The following is a 26054-nucleotide window of genomic DNA, read 5'->3' as shown; positions in this document are numbered from 1 at the left end:
TGCGACCTGACTTACAGTATGAAGAAATCATTTCCTGCTGAATCCATGCAGGGAGACCAACTGGGAGGCCATGGCAAGAAGTCCACTGGAGGGAAAATGGAGGTTTTGACCAAGATAGTGGCAGTAGGATAGACCGAACTGGGTAGATTCAAGAGATATTAGGAAGTAGAATGTGAATGGTATTCATAATCTTGCCAGGCATCTTTTTTCTGACCTTTTTCACTGCTCTATTTGACCCTACTCAAGGTCTGGGGAAGAACCAGCAGAGCAGGTCTTCTTGTTGATACCCATCTGATTTCAATTGGTTCCATCTTTTTTTCTGATTCAGGAGACCTCTTTGCTTATTACTCATTGCTTATCACTATAATTTCTAACTCTTTACTTCTTATGAAGGTTGACATTGGAACTGTCTGTGAAGAACATTGTTTGCATTTCCTTTTGAAGAGAAGCTCAGGCCACACAGGCCCATTTTGATTATCTACCTGTTTTTCCTGGAGGCAGGAAATTACTAGAAGCTTGTCAAAGCAGTTCCCATCCTTCCACTGATCCCCATTTTACAAGGAAACTCAGGGAGGAATCCCAAGTATAAAGGACCAGAAAAGGAGCATTGATGAGTCTACCACACTCTGAGCTTGCTGAAGTTAGCAGAATGGTCTTCTGGTTATCTCACAGAAAAATCAACAGTAGTCAGAATATATTTATTACCCTACTTAGTGGATTTCAGGAACAATCTCATCATGACCCCCCTCACACAGTATAAGTCCTTTTCCCTTAGTAAAAGGAGGAACCAAAGGTCATAGCTTCCCTGCAACTTCTATCCACTAATTAGAGAGACCCGTTACTAGGTGAGGCTGAACATAATTGGGCCATTACAAAATAAAAAATATACAATTTCATTTCTGTTGGTTTTCCTGTGAGTGAGACACAGATCATCAATTGATAGTCAAAGTGTAACAAGAATATTACTGACGGGTTTTCTAAATGTGAGATTCCAGCTCCAGGGATTCTATTAATATTGCTCACATTAAAGAACCTGAATGGACAGGTAGCCATCTGGGACCTGCTTCTGATCCAAAGCCATTCTAAATATCTAGTTTTACCACTGTGAGCCGTATTCAATGGCAAGGAAATAATATTGACACTGAGAGGAAAACTCTCTTCTTCAGTAAAGACACCAAGGTTTCCTTAAAGCCAACAATATTCCAGGAGCAATTTATTAAAAAATCCTCCCCCAAAGATCTGTGGGTAAATATACATAGAGGCAAAGCCATGGTATGCACTTCAACCTACAGCCGTATGCACACATCTGGATCAGGACCTCGAAATCTGGTCTCAGGTCACTGGAGGACCTCTAGCTCCATGGAGACACCTTCTCTGGAGGTGAAGCTAGCTACAAATTCTATTGCAAACCCTCACATTCTCCACACATTTCCCTTGTCTCCTGTGCAAAGACAAGGCCCTAGTGCGCTGAGTTTGATGCTGTTGTTGTTGCCAAATGCCAAAGTCTAGTTTCCATCTTAAGAAAATTAATTTCATGTTTTCTACTTTCATATGAATGAGTCCACTGGAAATGACAAAATGAACAAAGCTTGAAGAAAATTAGAAAAGCAAGTAGGCAATGTGCTCTAGCTTAACTTGAAAGTGTTTGTGGTAATAACGGCCATTTTTCATTTGTTGTGATAGCGGCTAAGATTAGGCTTCATCAAACACATGACTATCCCCAATTTTTTTTTAAAAGGAAAGTTCTGTGTATTTAATACCACAACAACTCCCCAAGGTAGTGGAATCCAAAACGCTGGAAAGTTAATATTTCAATAGAGCCTGAAAAGGACAACCTCGTTTTCCACGGAGAGGCAACGTGATGCCGAAGAAAGAACACAGAGCTGGGAGTCAGGCCTGTGAGCGTTGGACAGCTCCTCTTCCTGTGTGGCTTTGGGCATATCGGTCTCAACCCACCTGCTCTCATACATCTACGGCCTTGTCAGGCATTAAAATTCTATGATTAAAAGAAAAAGGGGCATATATCCAGAGAAAGCTATAATTCAAAAAGATTCATGCTATGTTCATAGCAGCACTATTCACAATAGCCAAGACATGGAAACAACCTACATGTCCATCGACAGATGAATGGATACTGAAGATGTGGTATGTATATACAATGGAATATTACTCAGCCCTAAAAATGAATGAAATAATGCCATCTGCAGCAACATGGATGCAACTAGAGATTATCATACCAAGTGAAGTAAGTCAGAAAGAGAAAGACAAATACCATATGATATCACTTGTATGTGGAATCTAAAATATGACACAAATGAACCTATCTATGAAACAGAAACAGAATCACGGACATAGAGAACAGATTGGTGGTTGCCAAGGGGGAGGGGGTTGGGGGAGGGATGGAGTGGGAGGTTGGGGTCAGCAGACGTAAGCTTTTCTATACAGAATGGATAAACAAGGTCCTACTGTATAGTGCAGAGAACTACATTCAATATCCTATGATAAACCATAATGGAAAAGAATACCAAAAAAAAGAACGTATATATATATATATATATATATATATATATATATATATATATATGTATAACTGAATCACTTTGCTGTACAGCAGTAATTAACACAACACTGTAAATCAACTATACTTCAATAAAAAAAATAAAACAGAAACAAAATAAAAACAATCCACAAGATCACATGCTTTCTTTTAATCCTCCATGACTTCATATGACCATGAGAGGCAACAGAAAGACAAATTTCCTTGCTAAGAAAGGGGAGGTTGTCTTTTGGCGATTCATCCCTAATCTCTTTCTCAACTTGAGAGCTCCCTCTCCAGACTCACTGCATATTGGGATCCTTTACTGGCCAGGTCCAGGATCATTCTGAAAATAGAAATGTTCTTCTCACAGGGCTGGGCAGCAAGTGTTCAGAACAAGAGTGAAAGGCTAGACAAATCTCTCCATTGTCTAAATGTCAAGATTCTTATCACCCATCTGTGAATCAGAGATTCAGAAAACAGAATCCCTGCTTTCTAAGACAAAGAAGCCTGAGGTCTGAGTGGTGCATTGTGCCACATGCGGAGCCCATATTTTGAACCCAGCAAGTGTAACCAATACCCCTAAATTCACTAAGAAATAAACACCGAAAAACTCTGTAGGGTAACAGCATCAGTGCTCTGTGCTTAGCATCCCTTCCAGGTACTGAGAGGAAAGCATATTCAGTGCTGGTGGTAGTTAGTGCAGTGAAACAGCAGAAAATCTGGTGACAAAAATCCTTATGGCATAATATTTAGTGGAAAAGTAGTATATACAACTCTGATCCAAATTATATTTAAACATAAATGTAAATTTTTTTCTTTGTATGCATCTTTTCCAAAATTCTTACAGTAAAATTTGATTAATTTTGTTGTAAACAATACAACCAATTCCATTTTGAAACTATAGATATATTTAGCAAATCTACGCGAGTTGAGAAGTCACCCCAGTTTTAACTTGTATTTTTCTCAAAATTTTATCCACGTATTGATGACTTTGGCTTGTTATGCCAAAAATTTACATGCTTTTTGCTAAGCACAGGAGAGGTGGATATTATGTTACAGCATTCAAATGCTCTCTTATTCTTTTGTGTGTGTGACCCTGTAGGGCAAGTTGGAAGATTAAGAATAGCAGCCATAAAATTCCTACCATCCATCTCATAGCACTTGGCATTATATGAATATTTGCCTGAAGTGTTTTATTGTGCGATAACAAAAATGGGGGGTGGTGGCTTTAAAACAGCTAGTTTACAAACATTGTATCTTTACAGATAAAGCTGAATATGGTCAACTTTCCTGAATCAGTGGGGTGGTGCTAATGAAATTACAATTAGAGAATCGATAAAAATAGACAGACCTTAAATACAAAAGACTACGCACTGTACAATTCTATTCATACGAAATTGTAGAAAAGGCAAAACTAGAGTGTCAGAAAGGAGCCTCAGTTGTTTGTTAGGGGGCTGGTGGTAGATTGAAGGGCTCTAATACAAAGGGACTCGAGAACACTTTAGGGTGAGGAGATGATGCCGTATCTTAATTATTGTGGTGACGTGATTCTGTACAAGCACTCATCAAACTACACTTTTAAAATTGGTCAATTTTAGTGCATGTAATGCCTTAATAATAATACCTTAATAATAATAACATAATACCTTAATAGGCATAAAAGAGGAGGAAATGGGCAAGATTTGCCTAGACCTATTCATTTGAGGCAACACCTAAAGCTCTAGGAAGGGGACAAATTGCAGCATTTACCATAACATGGTAAGAGTTCCATCAAAGATCCACAAAGAGGATCTTTAGCTGACATTTTCCTTGTTTATTTCTTGACTGGTTGATGGGATTTTTGTTCACTCAGTCGCATAAGAATATAATCTCCATAAGAAGAAATGTCCTACTTTGTCTCGTTCTTAGCTGTATCTTAAGCACCTACGATAGTGTCTGGCATACAAATATTTTTGTGACTGATAAAATAAACAAATACATAAGAAAAATTTCAGATCCCAGTAGGTGCTATGAGTGATGCCTTATAGGAAGGAAGGTTCCCAATTAAATTTGCCTGAAACGAAATATTTTCTGTATGGTGAGCCCGGATAATAATTTTGAGACATTAAGTTTTTCTCTCTAGACTCCTCCCTTCTTTTAGTTGCAAAACAGATAACCAGGCCTTTGTAATTTATTGAACCTGAGACTTATAGGGTGATAATAAGCTGTATGAAATTTGTTACTCTTCAAGTCTTGTAAAATCATGAATTCAAACTAAGAGATTATATATCCCAGGGCTGTTGGGAAGGGAGGGAAATACCTTTAAGTAACAGAGGGGAGAAGGGAAATATCCTGTGGACTGGGAACGGGGAGTTACTCCAGCAACAGAGGAATGCCATGACTGTGAAAAAGGGTCACCTTCAAGCCAGCGGACCACTTTTCCCAGGTAAGATCACCCCTTGCCTAGATTGCTACAGGATTTCATAGTTGTTCAGCGAGCCCACAGACAGATACCAAAGAAAGACTCTGAGCTGTATCTGAATTTTGCTCCTTTCACTGGCTGACGATCGGATGAACTCCATCATTACTGCATTTCCCTTCTTCCCCCAATTCACCATCTGAAACCTCTGGATCATCCATTTTCACCCAGACACTTGTCCTATGCTGCTTGGAAAACCTCCGATCTGATCCACTCGCTCTACTCCCCCGTCCTCTCAAACCCTTCTACTCCGCCCTACATCAGCCAGACCCTGTCATCAGCAAATTCCCTACATCTTCAACCTCTTCCCTCAGGATTCCTTTCATAGCCTGTTCAACTGAAACTTCACTGACCTTAGAAATCTCTCATAGGGAGGCCTCTTTTTTTTTTTTTTCCCGTTGCACATGAAGTAGCCAAAGTATTCTTCCTGTTCCTCTTTGCCCATCTTGCTTCTCCTTTTTTAAAACCACATCTTCCTGAAACGTCTGCTCCCACTCAACTTGTTTTGTGATCCTCCAATCTCAGCACCTTATTCATTATGGATTTTAGCACCGTTCTCATCCTTGGTGACCTCAGCAGCCACATAGACTCACGGCTCTCACCTTCACTGTGTATCAGAATGAACTGGAATGCCTGTTGAAAATACCAGGGCTGATGTCCCATCCCTGGAGATTTGGATTTAGTTATTCTGGAATAGGAATTATCTCTCAGTAGGAAGTGGATCTCCCACCTCAGTCCACTCCTATCTGCCCCATGGAAGGAGGCAATAGCGCACCACTCTTCCTGCCCAGTGGTGTCCAAAGAATAGGGAGCTGATTTTCTTCCCACTGCCTGATGGAAGTAGGCAGGGCTTTTTGATGCCTGCCAAGTGGTGTCAGAGGCTGAGTGAGGAACTGCCTTTCGTCCTCCACTCTGCCAAGTGGTGCTCTGGTTCCCTCACCAGGACAGTGTCAGCAGAGCCCAGCAGACAGCTGCACCTCCAACCCCATCTGGCAGCAAAGAGGCAGAACAAGGCATAATGAGGGGGGCGGAGGTGCAGCCTCGTGTCAGTAGGGCCCCCGCAGCCACAAAGCTCGTGTCAGATCTCCACTCCTCCCTTCCCTGGTATCAGCAGTGCCCAACAGAGAGCTGAGCTGACACCTGCATTTGGAAACTACTAAGCAACATGAACGAGTTCTACTTCTCTTGGTTGTTACTATATACGTTTAAGTACAATCACTTGTTATAGTAACAACCAGGAAAATTTGCACCTTAAATGCAAGGAGACAATCAATAGACTCTGAGACCACGATGAATCAGATGTTAAAACTATGACAAAGATGTAAACAAAAGCCATCTTAAAATGCCTCAACAGTAACTATGAATTTCTTGAAACAAATGAAAAACTAGAAAATCTCAGGAAACAACTGTAAGTTACTTTTTAAAAGGACAGAATGGTATTTATAAAACTGGAAAATACAATCGCCAAAATAAAAGCCTGGCTGGATAGGTTCAATAGTAGAGTGGATATGATGGAAGACATGACAGAAGAAGAAGAAAGACTGTATGAATATCAGATAAAGTGGGCTTCAGAGCAAAGAAAATCACTAGAGGCAAACAGATATTATGTGGTGATAAGAGGATTAATCCACCAGGAAGACATTAACAATCCTGCATGTGTACATACCAAGTAACAGAGACTCAAAATACATAATAACTGATAGAGTTGAAATCTTGATTCTGGGTATTTCACATGATCTTTTTGAGCCACAGTGTCCTCATCTGTAAAATGGGGCTCTTAAACACCTGTTAGGTTGCCTGGTACATAACAAGTGCTCAGTAAATAGTGCACTGGAAATCGTAGCCTCCCATGGCCATGCGAGAAGCCTGACCAAATGGTCCAGGCCACCTGATCTGTTTTACTCAAAGGAAGTCTCCTCTCTCACCACAAAGCAGCTCAGGATTCAGGCTGCAGCTCACCAGAGAACTCAGGGCTGCTTGAGCCGAGGGCTGCATGGGGCTCCGCAAAGCTGGGTTTCAAGTTCCTGGCACAGCCAAGCAAAGAGAGAGCTCTTTATAAGCCAAAGGAGGTATACGTGCCCAGCTGGCTGCTGGCCTTGGTGGCAAAGCCTCTGGTCATGTCAGCATAGACTTTAAAGACTATCACGTCTGCCAAATAGGACCAGTAGGGGAGCCTCAGTCTGCGAACAGGAAGGATGACAGACCACTAGTGCTGACCAGACTCAGGACAGGTGCCCTACCCAGTGTCCTCTGGGAGTAAGCAGGTCTTAGTACGTGCTGGGGAATCCCAGGGAAGAGGAGGTGTGGCAGGGGGAGGGGTGTGAGGACCGTGGTTTGTATTTGGCTGAGCCTTCCTGAACCTCAGCATTGGCTCTCCTCTGTGGAAGGGTCACCATCCCTCCCTCTCAGCCTGAATGAGATGATGAAAATGTTCCCCTGTGCGGCGTTCCCACCGTGACCACTCACAAACTTCTAAGATAGATGAGATCAGAGTGGAGATTTCTACTTTGAAAACACCCTATGAATACAATCTTATCCTCACCTATCTTGGCCTGACAATAGTATTTAACAAAGATGATGCTTGCCTCCTTTTTGAAACACTTCTCTCTCTTGCTTTCTTAATTTCCTAATTCTTTCTACTTTCTGGCTATCCATTTTCATGCATTGTCTACTCATCTCTAAATATTGGAGTTCCTGCCACCTGGACTGTAGCCTCCTTTTTCTCTTCTGCCTGGAAAACCTGCTCCAGGTTTTAATACCTGGGTGTTAAAACCCACCAAAATGATGTCATATGCTATCAAATTTTATACCTTGTATCTCTATCCCTGGCTTCTCTCTTGAGACCCAAGTACTTATTCAACATCTTGATTTAGATGTTAAGATCTTACACCTAATAAGTCAAAGTAGAAACAATAGATTTTTCCCACTAAGCTGTTCTTCCCAGTCTTCCCCATATCAGCAAATGGCACCATGATCCACCTAGCCATTAAATCAAAAATCTAGGCATAATTTCTAATTCTTTTTCTCTCACATCCTATATCCAAACCATTAACAACTCTTTCCATGTCTAACATATACCCTTAATATGTCAATTTTTATTTATCTCCACCCCAGTCTGAGCCACCATTATCTCTCACATAGAATTTTACAGTAGCCTCCTAACTGGTCTGTGCATTGACACTCTGACCCACAAGTTCTCCAACAGAACTAAAAGGGTCTTTGAGAAATGAGTTCTGATCCTGTTATTACTCTGTTTAAAACAGTACCATGGGGGGGACCTTGAAGATGGCGGAAGAGTAAGACGCGGAGATCGCCTTCCTCCCCACGGATACACCAGAAATACATCCACACGTGGAACAACTCCTACAGAACTCCTACTGAAGGCTGGAAGAAGATCTCAGACCTCCCAAAAGGCAAGAAACTCCCCACGTAACTGGGTAGGGCAAAAGAAAAAACAGAGACAAAAGAATAAGGACGGCACCTGCACCAGTGGGAGGGAGCTGTGAAGGAGGAAAAGTTTCCACACACTAGGAAGCCCCTCCGCGGGCGGAGACTGCGGGAGGCGGAGGGGGGGGAGTTTCGGGACCGCGGAGTAGTGCACAGCGACGGGTGCGGAGGGCAAAGCAGGGAGATTCCTGAACAGACGATCGGTGCCGACCGGCACTCACCAACCCGAGAGGCTTGCTGCTCACCCACCGGGGCGGGCGGGGCTGCGAGCTGAGGCTCGGGTTTTGGTTTTGGACGGAGCTCAGGGAGAGGACTGGGGTTGGCAGCTTGAACATAGCCTGAAGGGGTTAGTGCACCACGACTAGCCGGGAGGGAGTTCGGGGAAAAGCCTGCACCCGCCGAAGAGGCAAGAGACTTTTTCTTCCCTCTTTGTTTCCTGGTGCGCGAGGAGAGGGGTTTAAGAGCGCTGCTTAAAGGAACTCCAGAGACGGGCGCGAGCCGCGGCTAAAAGCGCGAACCCCAGAGACGGGCGCGAGCCGCGGCTAAAACCGCGGACCCAAGAGCCGGGCGGGAGACGCTAAGGCTGCTGCTGCCGCCACCAAGGGGCCTGTCTGCGAGCACAGGTCACTCTCCGCGCCCCTCTTCCGCGGAGCCTGTGCAGCCCGCCACTGCCAGGTTCCCGGGATCCAGGGACAACTTCCCCGGGACAACGCACGGCGGGCCTCAGGCTGGTGCAACGTCACGCCGGCCTCTGCCGCAACGTCACGCTGCCTCTGCCGCCGCAGGCCCGCCCCACACGCAGTGCCCCTCCTTCCCCCATCCCCCAACCCCCGGCCTGAGTGAGCCGGAGGCCCCGAATCAGCTGCTCCTTTAACCCCGTCCTGTCTGAGCGAAAAAACAGACGCCCTCCAGCGACCTACACGCAGAGGCAGGGCCAAATCCAAAGCTGAGCTCCTGTGAGCTGTGAGAACAAAGAAGAGAAAGGGAAATCTCTCCCAGCAGCCACAGAAGCAGCGGATTAAAGCTCCACAATCAACTTGATATACCCTGCATCTGTGGAATACCTGAATAGACAAGGAATGATCCCAAATTGAAGAGGTGGAATTTAGGAGCGAGATCTATGATTTTTTTCCCTTTTCCTCTTTTTGTGAATGTGTACGTGTATGCTTCTGTGTGAGATCCTGTCTGTATACTCTTGCTTCCACCATTTGTCCTAGGGCTCTATCCGTCCATGACTTTTTTTAAAAAATTCTTTTTCTTAATAATTAAGTTTAATTGTAATAACTTTATTATACTTTACCTTCGTTCTTTCTTTCTTTCCTTCCTTCCTTCCCTCCTTTAGACAACGAATCACCCCAAATTGAGGAGGTGGTCTCAGGGAGCAGGATTTATGATTTTTCCCCCTTTACCTCTTTTTGTGAAGGTGTATGTGTATGCTTCTGTGTAAGATTTTCTCTGTATAGCTTTGCTTCCAACATTTGTCCTAAGGTTCTATCCGTCCCTTTTTTTTTTTTTTTTCTAAATATTTTTTAATTCAATAACTATATTATACTTTATTTTATTTTTACTGTATCATCTTTCTTTCTGTCTTTTTTCCTTCTTTCCCTCCTTCCTTCCTTCCTCCCTCCCTCCCTCCCTCCCTCCCTCCTTTCTTTCCTTCTTTGCTTCTTTCTTCCTTCCTTCCTTTCCTCCTTTTCTTCTTTCTTTACTCATACTTCTACCAATTCTCCCTACTTTTTCTCCCTTTTATTCTGAGCTGTGTGGATGAAAGGCTCTTGGTGCTCCAGCCAGGAGTCAGGGCTCTGCCTCTGAGGTAGGAGAGCCAACTTCAGGACACTGGTCAACAAGAGACCTCCCAGCTCCACATAATATTAAACGGTGGAAATATCCCAGAGACCTCCATCTTAACACCAGCACCCAGCTTCACTCAACGACTAGCAAGCCACAGTGCTGGACAATCTATGCCAAACAACTATCAAAACAGGAACACAACCCCACCCATTAGCAGAGAGGCTGCCTAAAATCATAATAAGGCCACAGACACCCCAAAACACACCACCAGACGTGAACCTGCCCACTAGAGAGACAAGATCCAGCCTCATCCAGCACAACACAGGCACTAGTCCCCTCCACCAGGAAGCCTACACAACCCACTGAAACAACCTTAGCCACTGGAGACAGACATCAAAAACAACGGGAACTACGAAAGTGCAGCCTGCAAAAAGGAGACCCCAAACACAGTAAGATAAGCAAAATGAGAAGACAGAAAAACACACAGCAGATGAAGGAGCAAGATAAAAACCCACCAGACCTAACAAATGAAGAGGAAATAGGCAATCTACCTGAAAAAGAATTCAGAATAATGATAGTAAGGATGATCCGAAATCTTGGAAGTAGAATGGACAAAATGCAAGAAACAGTTAACAAGGACCTACAAGAACTAAAGATGAAACAAGCAACGATGAACAATGCAATAAATGAAATTAAAATCACTCTAGATAGGATCAATAGCAGAATAACTGAGGCAGAAGAACGGATAAGTGACCTGGAAGATAAAGTAGTGGAAATAACTACTGCAGAGCAGAATAAAGAAAAAAGAATGAAAAGAACTGAGGACAGTCTCAGAGACCTCTGGGACAACATGAAACGCACCAACATTCGAATTATAGGGGTTCCAGAAGAAGAAGAGAAAAAGAAAGGGACTGAGAAAATATTTGAAGAGATTATAGTTGAAAACTTCCCTAATATGGGAAAGGAAATAGTTAATCAAGTCCAGGAAGCACAGAGGGTCCCATACAGGATAAATACAAGGAGAAACATGCCAAGACACATATTAATCAAACTGTCAAAAATTAAATACAAAGAAAGCATATTAAAAGCAGCAAGGGAAAAACAACAAATAACACACAAGGGAATCCCCATAAGGTTAACAGCTGATCTCTCAGCAGAAACCCTACAAGCCAGAAGGGAGTGGCAGGACATACTGAAAGTGCTGAAGGAGAATAGCCTGCAACCAAGACTACTCTACCCAGCAAGGATCTCATTCACATTTGATGGAGAAATTAAAACCTTTACAGACAAGCAAAAGCTGAGAGAGTTCAGCACCACCAAACCAGCTTTACAACAAATGCTAAAGGAACTTCTCTAGACACGAAACACAAGAGAAGGAAATGACCTATAGTAGCGAACCCAAAACAATATATAAAATGGAAATAGGAACATACATATCGATAATTACCTTAAATGTAAATGGACTAAATGCTCCCACCAAAAGACACAGATTGGCTGAATGGATACAAAAACAAGACCCTTATATATGCTGTCTACAAGAGACCCACTTCAGAACTAGAGACACATACAGACTGAAAGTAAGGGGATGGAAAAAGATATTCCATGCAAATGGAAACCAAAAGAAAGCTGGAGTAGCAATTCTCATATCAGACAAAACAGACTTTAAAATAAGGACTATTAAAAGGGACAAAGAAGGACACTACATAATGATCAAGGGATCGATCCAAGAAGAAGATATAACAATTGTAAATATTTATGCACCCAACATAGGAGCACCTCAATACATAAGGCAAATACTAACAACCATAAAAGGGGAGATCAACAGTAACACATTCATAGTAGGGGACTTTAACACCCCACTTTCACCCATGGACAGATCATCCAAAATGAAAATAAATAAGGAAACACAAGCTTTAAATGATACATTAAACAAGATGGAATTAATTGATATTTATAGGACACTCCATCCAAAAACAACAGAATACACATTTTTCTCAAGTGCTCATGGAACATTCTCCAGGATAGATCATATCTTGGGTCACAAATCAAGCCTTGGTAAATTTAAGAAAACTGAAATTGTATCAAGTATCTTTTCCGACCACAACGCCATGAGACTAGATATCAATTACAGGAAAAGATCTGTAAAAAATACAAACACATGGAGGCTAAACAATACACTACTTAATAATGAAGTGATCACTGAAGAAATCAAAGAGGAAATAAAAAAATACCTAGAAACAAATGACAATGGAGACACAACGACCCAAAACCTATGGGATGCAGCAAAAGCAGTTCTAAGGGGGAAGTTTATAGCAATACAAGCCCACCTTAAGAAGCAGGAAACATCTCGAATAAACAACCTAACCTTGCACCTCAAGCAATTAGAGAAAGAAGAACAAAAAAACCCCAAAGCTAGCAGAAGGAAAGAAATCATAAAAATCAGATCAGAAATAAATGAAAAAGAAATGAAGGAAACAATAGCAAAGATCAATAAAACTAAAAGCTGGTTCTTTGAGAAGATAAACAAAATAGATAAACCACTAGCCAGACTCATCAAGAAAAAAAGGGAGAAGACTCAAATCAATAGAATTAGAAATGAAAAAGGAGAAGTAACAACTGACACTGCAGAAATAAAAAAAATCATGAGAGATTACTACAAGCAACTCTATGCCAATAAAATGGACAATCTGGAAGAAATGGACAAATTCTTAGAAATGCACAACCTGCCAAGACTGAATCAGGAAGAAATAGAAAATATGAACAGACCAATCACAAGCACTGAAATTGAAACTGTGATTAAAAATCTTCCAACAAACAAAAGCCCAGGACCAGATGGCTTCACAGGTGAATTCTATCAAACGTTTAGAGAAGAGCTAACACCTATCCTTCTCAAACTCTTCCAAAATATAGCAGAGGGAGGAACACTCCCAAATTCCTTCTACGAAGCCACCATCACCTTGATACCAAAACCAGACAAGGATGTCACAAAGAAAGAAAACTACAGGCCAATATCACTGATGAACATAGATGCAAAAATCCTCAACAAAATACTAGCAAACAGAATCCAACAGCACATTAAAAGGATCATACACCATGATCAAGTGGGGTTTATTCCAGGAATGCAAGGATTCTTCAATATACGCAAATCTATCAATGTGATAAACCATATTAACAAATTGAAGGAGAAAAACCATATGATCATCTCAATAGATGCAGAGAAAGCTTTCGACAAAATTCAACACCCATTTATGATAAAAACCCTCCAGAAAGTAGGCATAGAGGGAACTTTCCTAAACATAATAAAAGCCATATATGACAAGCCCACAGCAAACATCATCCTCAATGGTGAAAAACTGAAAGCATTTCCACTAAGATCAGGAACAAGACAAGGTTGCCCACTCTCACCACTCTTATTCAACATAGTTTTGGAAGTTTTAGCCACAGCAATCAGAGAAGAAAAGGAAATAAAAGGAATCCAAATCGGAAAAGAAGAAGTAAAGCTGTCACTGTTTGCAGATGACATGATACTATACATAGAGAATCCTAAAGATGCTACCAGAAAACTACTAGAGCTAATCAATGAATTTGGTAAAGTAGCAGGATACAAAATTAATGCACAGAAATCTCTGGCATTCCTATATACTAATGATGAAAAATCTGAAAGTGAAATCAAGAAAACACTCCCATTTACCATTGCAACAAAAAGAATAAAATATCTAGGAATAAACCTACCTAAGGATACGAAAGACCTGTATGCAGAAAATTATAAGACACTGATGAAAGAAATTAAAGATGATACAAATAGATGGAGAGATATACCATGTTCTTGGATGGGAAGAATCAACATTGTGAAAATGACTCTACTACCCAAAGCAATCTACAGATTCAATGCAATCCCTATCAAACTACCACTGGCATTTTTCACAGAACTAGAACAAAAAATTTCGCAATTTGTATGGAAACACAAAAGACCCCGAATAGCCAAAGCAATCTTGAGAACGAAAAAGGAGCTGGAGGAATAAGGCTCCCTGACTTCAGACTATATTACAAAGCAACAGTAATCAAGACAGTATGGTACTGGCACAAAAACAGAAAGACAGATCAGTGGAACAGGATAGAAAGCCCAGAGATAAACCCACGCACATATGGACACCTTATCTTTGATAAAGGAGGCAGGAATGTACAGTGGAGAAAGGACAGCCTCTTCAATAAATGGTGCTGGGAAAACTGGACAGGTACATGTAAAAGTATGAGATTAGATCACTCCCTAACACCATACACAAAAATAAGCTCAAAATGGATTAAAGACCTAAATGTAAGGCCAGAAACTATCAAACTCTTAGAAGAAAACATAGGAAGAACACTCTATGACATAAATCACAGCAAGATCCTTTCTGACCCACCTCCTAGAGTAATGGAAATAAAAACAAAATAAACAAATGGGACCTAATGAAACTTCAAAGCTTTTGCACAGCAAAGGAAACCATAACCAAGACCAAAAGGACAACCTCAGAATGGGAGAAAACATTTGCAAATGAAGCAACTGACAAAGGATTAATCTCCAAAATTTACAAGCAGCTCGTGCAGCTCAATAACAAAAAAAACAAACAACCCCATCCAAAAATGGGCAGAAGACCTAAATAGACATTTCTCCAAAGAAGATATACAGAATGCCAACAAACACATGAAAGAATGCTCAACATCATTAATCATCAGTTTTGCAAATCAAAACTACAATGAGATATCATCTCACACCAGTCAGAATGGCCATCATCAAAAATCTAGAAACAATAAATGCTGGAGAGGGTGTGGAGAAAAGGGGACACTCTTGCACTGCTGGTGGGAATGTGAATTGGTTCAGCCACTGTGGAGAACAGTATGGAGGTTCCTTAAAAAACTACAAATAGAATTACCATATGACCCAGCAATCCCACTACTTGGCATATACCCTGAGAAAACCAAAATTCAAAAGAGTCATGTACCAAAATGTTCATTGCAGCTCTATTTACAATAGCCAGGACATGGAAACAACCTAAGCGCCCATCATCGGATGAATGGATAAAGAAGATGTGGCACATATACACAATGGAATATTACTCAGCCTTAAAAAGAAATGAAATTGAGCTATTTGTAATGAGATGGATAGACCTAGAGTCTGTCATACAGAGTGAAGTAAGTCAGAAAGAAAAGACAAATACCGTATGCTAACACATATATATGGAATTTAAGGGAAAAAAATGTCATGAAGAACCTAGGGGTAAGATAGGAATAAAGACGCAGACCTACTGGAGAACGGACTTGAGGGTATGGGGAGGGGGAGGGGTGAGATTTGACAGGGCGAGAGAGAGTCATGGACATATACACACTAACAAACGTAGTAAGGTAGATAGCTGGGGGGAAGCAGCCGCAAGGCACAGGGATATTAGCTCGGTGCTTTGTGACAGCCTGGAAGGGTGGGATGGGGAGAGTGGGAGGGAGGGAGACGCAAGAGGGAAGACATATGGGAACATATGTATATGTATAGCTGATTCACTTTGTTATAAAGCAGAAACTAACACACCATTGTAAAGCAATTATACCCCAATAAAGATGTTTAAAAAAAAAAAAAAAAAAAAACAGTACCATGGCTCCCCATTTCTCTTGGCACAAAGTTGAATGTCCTTGCCATGACCTACAACGACATATTTAACCTGGCCCTTCTTAACCCTCTTATCTCAGCATGTCCTACAACCTCCCCTGCTCACTATGCTTTATTCATGCTGGCTTTTGTTCCTCAAAGGAACCTGGCTTCTCCTGAAAAATTTTCCCCCAGATTGTCACATGGCCATCTCAGTCGCACCATTCATATCCCAGCTCAAATGTCACCCTTAGAGTTTCTCTGACCTCCATCTAAGGTACCCCACTCCAGCCATCACCCTATTCCAAATCATTCTCTATTACATGACCCTGTTTTATTACCTTTCTAACACTATTATCTGCAGCTATTCATTTTATTTTTATTTACTTATTTATTGTTGTCTCACTCACATAGAATGTAAGCCTCAATAAGAGCAAGGACTTTGTCTGTTTTGTTAGGAATCCCTAGTGCCTAAAACAGAACCTGGCACATAGTAAGAGCTCAATAAATATTTGATGAATGAATGAGTGAATGGATGGCATGTCTAGGAAGGCTGGACCCTGGGACCTTACCACTGGACAAATAATCTCTTGTCTTGGATGATGAAGCCATTCAATTTCAGAAGGTTGAAATAAGAAGGCCGAGCTCTTAAGACCTCTTCCATCTGTATCGCTGGTCTACTAAGGACACACAGATTGGGTTCAACTGTCACCATGAGAAAGAAGTGGCAGCTCCTTGTATACAATTCGGGATGCACTTTGTACTAGTAGAAATGAGAATCTGAAAATCTGGAAGGATCGAGGTAGCCCACTTTTCTCTTTTGGTTGCTTGATCATTCAAAAATCCAGGGCAAATCTTGCCATGGCTGATGAATACTGCCTAAGAGACGGTTAATTCCCATAAGGAGGTGAGTGTTTAATGGAAAGGTTTTATGCAAGGTGGACTATGTCTTCCTGATGCATGATAGTACCTGTGTCACTAAGGGAGGCTCTGAGACCAGGAGTCCAAGAGTCATTTGTTCAAATGAAATAAAGCCTGTTAGTCTTGCCAGTATTCTCCTGCTTCGTTGCTTAACACCAACTGGATGATGTAAGCTGTCCCTTTGTTGTTTACAGGGATGTTTCTAAAGAGGCAGTCAAACATTGCCTCAGTCTGGTTAGGAATAATGAGGCCACTGCCTGGGTCTTAATTATATCACCGGCGGAAGTCCAGTGCCAGAGGAGAGTAAAGATAAAGAGGAAAGCTATCCTCTTTTTAAGGATGTTCCAAAGCATTCAGAAACATGTGTCCTTAAAATAAAGATGATAAGATGCAGAAACAGCCGTATGAACAGGAGTCTGAAATGCTGGGGTTTTGTTGGTAGTTCCACTTTTCCTTTAGAGAGCAAAGCTACCTGGTTGGAGAGGGAATGGAGATCTAGTTAGCTGCTCCTTAATGGATTTCAGAAGCCTTAAGGTGACACATGAAAGATCATTCCTAGGAATTTCTAGTCAATCTCCAGAGGAGACACAGAACCACACACTCATTGGCATCTAAATTCTGCGAGTCCTCTTTTCCCGCAAAGGAAGTTTCTCTACTTTGTTGTGTTCAGAACCTTTCTACACAGGAGAATTTACGTTCATCTTTATATTCTTTCCACTCTGTTACTACTTTAAAAAAACACAGAGTTCAGAGCCAGACATTATCACCATCATCATCATCATCATTAGTATTGTTACTATTAATTTAGATTACTGCTATTTAAATCACTTAGGAAAAGTTTGCATATCAGTCTTGAACCTTAGATTTTGAATGAAGGGGGGATGGTTTGGGAAAACAATGTCTACCTGGAAATTTATTCTATAATGGCATAGAAATGTAAGCTGAAAAGATTTTTAGAGTTTATTTAGTGCAGCTCCCTTATTTTTAATATGAGGAAATGGAAACACCTTTACCCTTTTGAAGGTAAAGCAACTTGACCAAGGTCATGTAGTGTATCCAGTGCAATGTTTTTTGGATGTAAAGAACAGAAAACCTGACTTATTATATTATAAACTGACCTAAACAATGATCCAATTTATCTTACTAAAATGAAGGACATGTATAGGGCGGCAGTATTAGTTTTCTAGGGCTGCTGTAGCAAAACACCACGGACTGGGTGGCTTAAATAACATATGCTTATCTTCTCATAGTTCTAGAGGCTTCAAGGTGCCAGCAGGGGTGGTTTCTCCTGAGGCTTCTCTCTTTGGTTTATAAGTGGCCACCTTTTCTGTGTATATGCATCGTTGGTATCTTTTCCTCTTCTTTTAATGACACCAGTCCTGTTGGATTGAGGCCCACCCATAGGCCCTGATTTAACTTCAGTTATCTCTGAAGACTCTATCTCCAAATATAATCACATTGGCAGTTAGAGTTTCAACTTATGAACTTTGGGGACACAATTCAGTCCCTAACAGTGAATGCAGCTGGGCCTGGTGTTTTCTGTTTGGGGTGGTTATTAATTATTTATTCCATTTGTTTGAGAGATACAGCCTTATTCAGATTGTCTATTTCTTCTTGTGTGAATCTGGGGAAAATGTATCTTTTAAGAAATTGGTCCATTTAATCTAGGTTATCAAATTTGTGGACATAGAGTTGTTCATAGTACTCCTTTATTATACTTTTTACATCCATACGATCTGTAGTGATGTCCTGTCTTTTGTTTCTAATATTTGTAATTTTTGAACTTCTTGAAGTTCTTTTATTCTTAGCCTGGCTAGAGGCTTATCCATTTTATTGATCTTTTCAAAGAAGCAGCTTTTGGTTTCATCGATTTTCTCTATTGAGATCCTCCCTTCAATTTCATTGATTTCTGCTCTAACGCTTATTATTTCTTTTCTTCTGCTTACTTTGATTTAATTTGCTTTTCTCCTTCTAGTTTCCTAAAGTAGAAACTTAGATTATTGATTTTAGATCTTTCTTCTTTATATATATATCAGTATATATATATAGAATCAGTATATATATATAGAAATCAGTATATGTATACATATATATATATAGAATCAGTATATAAATAAGTATATATATATGTGTGTGCTTTTATTTCCTGACTTTCTATTTTGTTCAGTTGATCTATTTGTCTACTTGATGGCCATACTATACCATTTTAATAACTGTAGGCTTATAATGTCTTGAAATTATATAGTGCTAACTCTTCAACTTTGTCCTTTTTCATTTGTTTTTTTGCTATTCTAGGTTTTTTGAATTTTCATGTGAATTTTAGAATCGGATTTTCAATTTCTACAAAAAAAGTCTGTTGGAATTTTGATTGGGATTTCATTGAATCTATAGATCAATTTGGGAAGAACTGATAATAATGTTGCATCTTCTGATCCATGAACATGGTAGACCTCTCCATTTATTTGGATCTTCTTTAATTTTGGCTCAGCAATGCTTTGTAGTCTTCAGCAGATAGGTCTTTCACATCTTTTACCCCTAAGTATTTTGTGGGTTTTGATGCTATTGTAAATAGCTCAAGCCCCTCTCCTGTAAGTCAACCCATTGCATGTGCAAATGTTATCTAGCTCTTTTTGAGTCACTCTGCGGTGGGGCTCGGAGAATTGTCTAAAAAATCGCTGATACTCTTGCTACTGCTATTGCTCTGAATAATAAACAATGTGCCCTTCCACTCTTACCCAGAAGTCTTGTGTTTTCTACCAGCATTCATGAAATTTTGGCAGGCTTCTTGTTACCTTGCAAATAAGATAAAATCTCATACCCTTAAGTTTTTAATAGATGCTCTAACCAATACCCTGTGAGTTGTGAGATTTTGCCAGTCTGGCTGGTGGGAATAGGCACTATTCCCAGTCCCACGTGAGCATAAAGTAGCTGTTGACTCTAACTCTTTTGGGTGGTTCTTGGGTAGTTTCTCACATGTATGTGTTGACCAGTACTGACCTAAATCCCTGAGGGAGCCTCTTCACAGATCTCCTGAGTTGTCTCTCTTCTCTCTGGTACTCTATCCTGCTAATTCTAGTTGCCTTGGTCTTCCCTGACTCTCAGCTGTATCTTTCCAACTTGAAAAGTCTTCCAGGCTCAGCTTCGCTCCCCTCTCTCTGTGCCCAGGTCTGGAAACTTTCTCCAAGCAGTATGCTGAGGAGATCATGGGATCACCTAGCTTGTTTCCCACCTCTCATTGGTCATTATCCTTCATTATCTAATGTCTGGTTCTTGAAAAATGTTGCTCTGTTTATTTTGTCTATTTTTTGTTTCAGGTGGGAGGATAAATTTGCTCCCTGTTACTCCACCTTGACCAGATGTGAAAGTCATATGAATTCTTCATGTAGTCATCTCAAAATCGATTTTCTGTCTTATTCACATTCTATTTACCTTTATATTTTGGTCATTTTCTTAGATACACAGTTTTTGGTTTTTATATAATTACATCTATTGTTCTCTTTTTCAGAATTACTTCCATTGATTTTAAACTTGGAAAGTTGTTTCTACAATCCAATAAATCAGACTTTCACTTCTTTTATTTTCCTTGAATTTATTTCATATTTAATTCTGGAATTAATTTTAGGGTAAGATGTGAGCCTCTAATTTCTTTTCTCACTAAACAGTTAATTTTACTAAAATAATTTTTCTCTTCTCTCTTTTCCTCCTGATAGTTCCTGCATAATATTTTAAGTTTTTACATATTCTAGAATTTGTTTCATTGTCACTTATTTTTTCTTTTGATCTGTACATTTTAATTATTGTAGCTTTATGTATAGTATATTCTAATATCTGAACAGGCAAGCCTTGTCTCAAGACTCCTCTTTTTAAAAAATATTATCATTTACTTATTTTGAACCTTAGAATTATTTTATCAAGACTTTGCTCTTTTCCTTTCTTCTCCCCAAACTTTCCAATGGCACTTTTGTTGGAATAAATAAATTGCTTTAGAAAATTTGACCTGTCTTTCAGGAATATAGTATATCATTTCTTTTTTTTTTCTTTTTTTAAGTTTTCCTTTACATCTCTTGTTAAAGTGACAAATCAATTAAATAGTTATGATTTCTTTTCCTGTGAGTCCACATTTGATGACAATCACTTCTTTTGGAGAATGTGTCCCACTAGTGTTTAGAGACCTAGCACTGCTCTTCTCGTAACTCTCTATCCTCATCCCTCTTTCTTATGCCTTCCCACATAGCAACACTGATGATATTCCCTATGATTCTGAGATATCTTCTTTCTCTTTACACTCTCCTTTTATAGATTCCTTTCTCTGTAGAGAACCCAAGAATTATTACTTAACCCAGAATATCTTTCCAGAGCATGCAGACCTTGCAGACCCAGCACCCCCTGCTCTGGATACACCGTGCAATTACCTCTCCTTCTCATCTGTTCCATGTCCAGTAGTTCAAAGCTCTTCAATGCTCTCACATCAGCCAAGCTGCAACAAATCATCCAGAAGAAATTGTTTTATCTGTTATCGCCCTATAAATATTTGCATTTTTAACAAGGAACTCTACTCTGAATACCCCCACTCTTCTAAAAATGACTAAACCTTAACGGAACGGTTTAACGGTGCTGCAGGCTGGTGGGGACAGTATTTGGGTACTGATAATATTTCCATCACAACACTGATCTTTGTATCAGTTAAGGCCAATCAGGAGATGGAAACCACTTAGTAATTTGATTCGGAAAGTTTAACATACAGAATTGTTAACTTTAACAGAGGATTGGAATAACAAGGGATTGGCTAGTAAGACGTGTAGAGAACTCTAAAGAAGATAGTAATAGCAGATAAAAGGAGCAGAGAGATAACAGCACCCAAAGAAGAAGTGTGCCCCCTCCCCCTTTAGAAATTTTGGGTTTTAAAGAAAAACAAAAAATGCTCTTCCAGGAAAATGCTAAGCTTAGGGAAAGTCTTTAGAATACGCCTGGCCGATGGAACACGATGTAAGAGTTTGCTACATTATCCGTTTGACTCATTAACTTTGTGAATGGTTGTATCCCGTCATTCATTCATTTCTTCCAAAAATATGTTTGGGTTCCTATCACGTGCCAGGCTCAGTTGCTGGCCTCCGGGGTAGGGTAGTGAATGATATATGGTTCTTATTATCCAGGAGCCGACAAGTTAGGGAAAGGAAATAGGGGCAGCTTGTGGGAGCAGCTTCGAGGGAAAGCAGGGCTGGGAAAGCTGGTGTCAAAGGCTGACCTCAGGGAGAAGCTGGCCCCGGGAGGGAGGCAGGAGCAGTCCGCGGAGGGCAGAGCTGCCGTTTTCTCGGTCTCCACCGCGCGGTCTGACGCCTTGAGCGGGCGGGGCGGAGCTAGGTGGGAGGGAGGGGTGGGGGCTGGAACCCTTCACACCTGCGACCCAAGGGAAGAAAGCGAGATTCTATTCGGTTTGCAATTGGAAGGCACTCAGGAGTTAATCAGAGCGAGATTTCGACCCCTCACGCGATTGTCCTCGCTTCCTCCCTTCTAGTGCGTTTAGTAGGCCCGTTCCGGACGTTAGTCCAACACCATAAACCAACATGAAATACGGCAGCAGATACGGAAACAGCCGTGGGGAGGAAATGAAAGTGGACCGGGTCGGGTTGGGGTCAGAGTAGGGCGGCGGACCAGGACAAGGGCGAGCTGGCAGAGGAGTCGGCCGAGAACGTATATTCACTGATTTTTATTATTATTATTGTTTTTTACTGGAGCAGACAGCACGTAAAGACAACCAATTAGTCCTCTTTCCAATCCATATTGTGAGCCTCCAGCCCGAGAACTCCCGGCTAAATGGCACCGCCCCGGAACCTTGTATCACCGGAACTAGATGCCGAAGTCCCTTGTGTTACAGCCGGACGCAACGCTCACGGAACGCTTCCGGTTAGGAATCATGGCCGCGGCCGTTCGAGAGTCACGTGTGAGTGCGGGGAAAAAGCTGAAAAATTCACTAAAGAAGAAGGGGAAGATGAAAATGATATCCCCGGCTGCAGCATCGGAGCTGGAAGATAAGGACAAAGATGCTACCGATAATGAAGGTAACGTACTAGGGCTGAGTTTGGCTGCTCAGAGGAAAGGCCGGCATGAGTTTGCGGGAAGCAGGGGATGCGAATGCATTTGCCGCTAGCCGCCCGAATTTCGTCTCCTCAGGACGGCGAAGGGGCGACTTTGGCTCCTTGAGAAGGCTTGGGAAAGTGGTGTTCAGGGAAGGGTCCCTGTTGCGTGTTAAAGCTTCCAAGTTCTTTTATTAGACATTTTTATCGTCACTGTAATTAATTAAAACAGATGAAACTGCTCCTTATAGCAGCAAAACGAAGCTTACAGTAGCAAGGGACGAAAGGAAGGGGGATGTTTGGAATTACAAGAATGAGTTAGTTCTCATATGGAGCCAGGAGCAAAAGGCTGAAAGAGGAAGACGGATGGTATACTTGAATTTTCTTGTGCGGTAGATGCGTGCATCTGTTGGGGAGTTAAGAGATGAGATAGTAAATGAAAGAAGAGTAGGTGGTTAAAGTAGAGTAGCTAAAAGTAGCAGTTGATAACTCTCTCTCTCAGAGACGTTTGCTATTGAAAGGAAGGAAATATATTTTAAGGCTTTCAACCATGATGTGTCCATGCTTCTACTCTTTACCATCGTTCTTGGCACTAGCTTCTTAGGTTAAAGGGGTCTCAGACGACCCCTGACTTACTACTGCCAGTGATTGCTCCTTTGTACTGTCTAGAGCTTTGTAACAGCCAGACCTATTCTTTTATAATGTACCTCAGATCATGTCAGTTATCTGCTCAAGATGAGCCAGTGGCTACCCATCTCAGAATAACATCCAAAGTCCTTAGCCTGTGTATGATCTAGTTCAGGCATCTCTCTCATCATCTGCCCCTCTGCGCTGCCCCTTACTAGCCACATTGAAATCCTGTGGTTTGTTATACATATTAAACATAACTCTCACACCATGGGTTCTGCATTTGCTGGTTTCACTGCCTAGAATACTTTTCAGATGCTTGCGTGGCTCTCTCTCTCGCTCACTCCTTCAGTCTCTGATTCAATGCCTTGTCTGCGAGACTCGTCCCTGACCGCCCTATCTAATGTACACCACTACTCTTCTCCGTGTCTCCCTGCCTTCACTTTTTGAGTTACTACCCTGCTTTATTTTCCTCAGCATTTCTCAAACCCTCTGACATATTGTATATTTGCTGTGTGTCTCTCCCAGCTGGAATGTAAGTTCCATAAGAGGAGAGACTGCTCTGTACCCAGTGCCTAAGACAGTGCCTGCCGTGTTGTGGATCCTTCGCAGCTATTTAAGTAAATAAGTGAATAAACCTCGACTTCCAGGACTAAGAAGAAGAAACTCATATACTACTGGAGTCCCTAGGTAATTGGAATCCTTATCTCCTGCCAAAGGAGTTAAGGAAAACAGACAATTCATTGAACAGGGATTGGAACACCTCCCAATATATATATATATATATTTTTTGCTGTACGCGGGCCTCTCACTGTTGTGGCCTCTCCCGTTGAGGAGCACAGGCTCCGGACACACAGGCTCAGCAGCCATGGCTCACGGGCCCAGCCGCTCCGCGGCATGTGGGGTCTTCCCGGAACGGGGCACGAACCCGTGTCCCCTGCATTGGCAGGCGGACTCTCAACCACTGCGCTACCAAGGGAAGCCCTCCCAATATTTTTTGAACTCAATAGACTGGTTCCTGTGGGGTTGTCAGAGAAAGAAATACTACTGCATTTGGAGCAGAATATCAGTATTGCTTACAGATTTAGGTGGAAAGTAGATTTCTCTATTCAAGTACTGGATAATTTCAAGTTAGAGCTGTCCTGACTTCTCAGTGCATTATTGTAAATATGATTAGGTTCTAGGGTTCTCTTGCTATTATAGTTCAATTACATTTTGGGTTAAGAAGGCTTTTGGCTAATATAGAGACCTTATTATTCAATTCAGTTCAATGAACAATTGTGTTCTTCTGTATTCTGGTCACCCTCTGGGTGTTGAGGATACAAAGGATGAGTAAATTCCTGCCCTAGAATTAGTCTTTGGGAAGATAGATATTAAACACAGGACTGTAATACAATGTATTGAGTATTATTAAGAGCTCATTATAAAGGTTATAGTTACCATGATCCTGGTCCAGTTAAAAATGGTAAGGATGGAGACAGAGAAATCCATATCATAGAACCCAGCCTAGGCGTTGCTTCCTTCTATCTTATACATATTACTTACAATGTACTGTATTATTATTTTATTTTAACGTGTCTCTCTCCTTTTGGATATAAGTTCAAGTGCTGGAACGATGTCTTATGTATCTTTATTTTCATAGGGCCTTCCTTACACATTTTGGTACTAAGTACATTTTCTTGCTGAATAAATATGGATAAGTAAGGTGTCATTTCATCGAAGCCTTAGTTTTCTAAGTCTGGGGGTGGAGAGGACAGTTTTCTCAGACACAGGAAAAGCACATACACAGTGGCATGCAGCTTCTTAAAACACATGGCTGGTTAGGTTGAGATAATTGTTGGCTGTGGCTCTAGCTCTTCAGAGGAGTCACTGAGACTAGGAACAGAGGATGAAGCCAGATTGTAAAGGACCTTGTTTACCATATGAAGGAAATAGGATTCTCTATTTGTAGGCAGTACAGAGCACTTGAGACCTTTTAAGCAAGAGGGTGACACATCTTTATAAACATCACTGCTAACTGTATGGTGACTGCCATAGAGAGCCAGAACAATCAGGCAATTGCAAAACTCGTTTAGGGATTGCACTAGCAAAGTACAGGGAAGACAGAGAGACGGTCCCCACTTGAACTGTGTTTCAGAAGGAAAGCATTCAATTTTCCAGATAACCAACTTCCAAATAAACTTGTAGCACCATAAATTTTGGGTGTACTATACTGTTAGAGGAATTAGGTAATAATAACAATAATATTAGCTTAGGTACTGTTCTAAGCTCCCTGTGTATCACTTTAATTCTGACAACAACCGTGTGAGACAGGGTTATTATTATCCTCATTTTACTTATAAGAAACTGAGACACAAGAGAGGTTTTATCTTGCTCCCCCAGTGCACAAGCTGATAAACAAGTTGGTAAATGACACGACCATTACTGAAGTTTGCTCTAGAGCCTTTACTCTGACCCCTGACTCCGCTGATACGGTTGAGGAACCAGGAGGATAGAGATGATAAAAAAAAAAAAAAAAGCTCTCCGGAAAGTAAAAGAGCAAGGGCATAGAATCTTAAGAAAGATTGGGTATGAGGAAAC

General features: G+C 41.1%; 1 protein-coding gene and 1 long non-coding RNA gene across 4 annotated transcripts in view; one reads left to right on the top strand and one right to left on the bottom strand.

Annotated features, from left to right (window-relative positions):
• LOC116763388 overlaps nucleotides 1-22152 on the bottom strand; it is a 55770-nt gene extending 33618 nt beyond the window's left edge. For both annotated transcript variants that reach the window (XR_004352500.1, XR_004352501.1), the window contains exons 1-2: nucleotides 22019-22152; nucleotides 21186-21250 (exon numbers count right to left, since the gene is read on the bottom strand). This is a non-coding gene — a long non-coding RNA (uncharacterized LOC116763388). The remainder of the gene's footprint in view (nucleotides 1-21185; nucleotides 21251-22018) is intronic.
• Nucleotides 22153-22429: 277 nt separating this feature from the next.
• The window catches only part of RRP15 (ribosomal RNA processing 15 homolog), a 47176-nt gene continuing 43551 nt past the window's right edge, over nucleotides 22430-26054 (top strand). Inside the window, exon 1 of one of the 2 annotated variants that reach the window (XM_032651003.1) lies at nucleotides 22430-22832. In XM_032651003.1, coding sequence (XP_032506894.1) covers nucleotides 22625-22832 — 208 coding nt within the window. In that variant the 5' untranslated portion in view covers nucleotides 22430-22624. The remainder of the gene's footprint in view (nucleotides 22833-26054) is intronic. The other variant, XM_032651014.1, reaches the window with a different exon arrangement.

The sequence above is a fragment of the Phocoena sinus genome, chromosome 1, assembly GCF_008692025.1.
Source record: "Phocoena sinus isolate mPhoSin1 chromosome 1, mPhoSin1.pri, whole genome shotgun sequence".
NCBI lineage: Eukaryota > Metazoa > Chordata > Mammalia > Artiodactyla > Phocoenidae > Phocoena > Phocoena sinus.
Note: the sequence above shows the minus strand (reverse complement) of the source record. Positions and strands in the feature narration are given on the sequence as shown.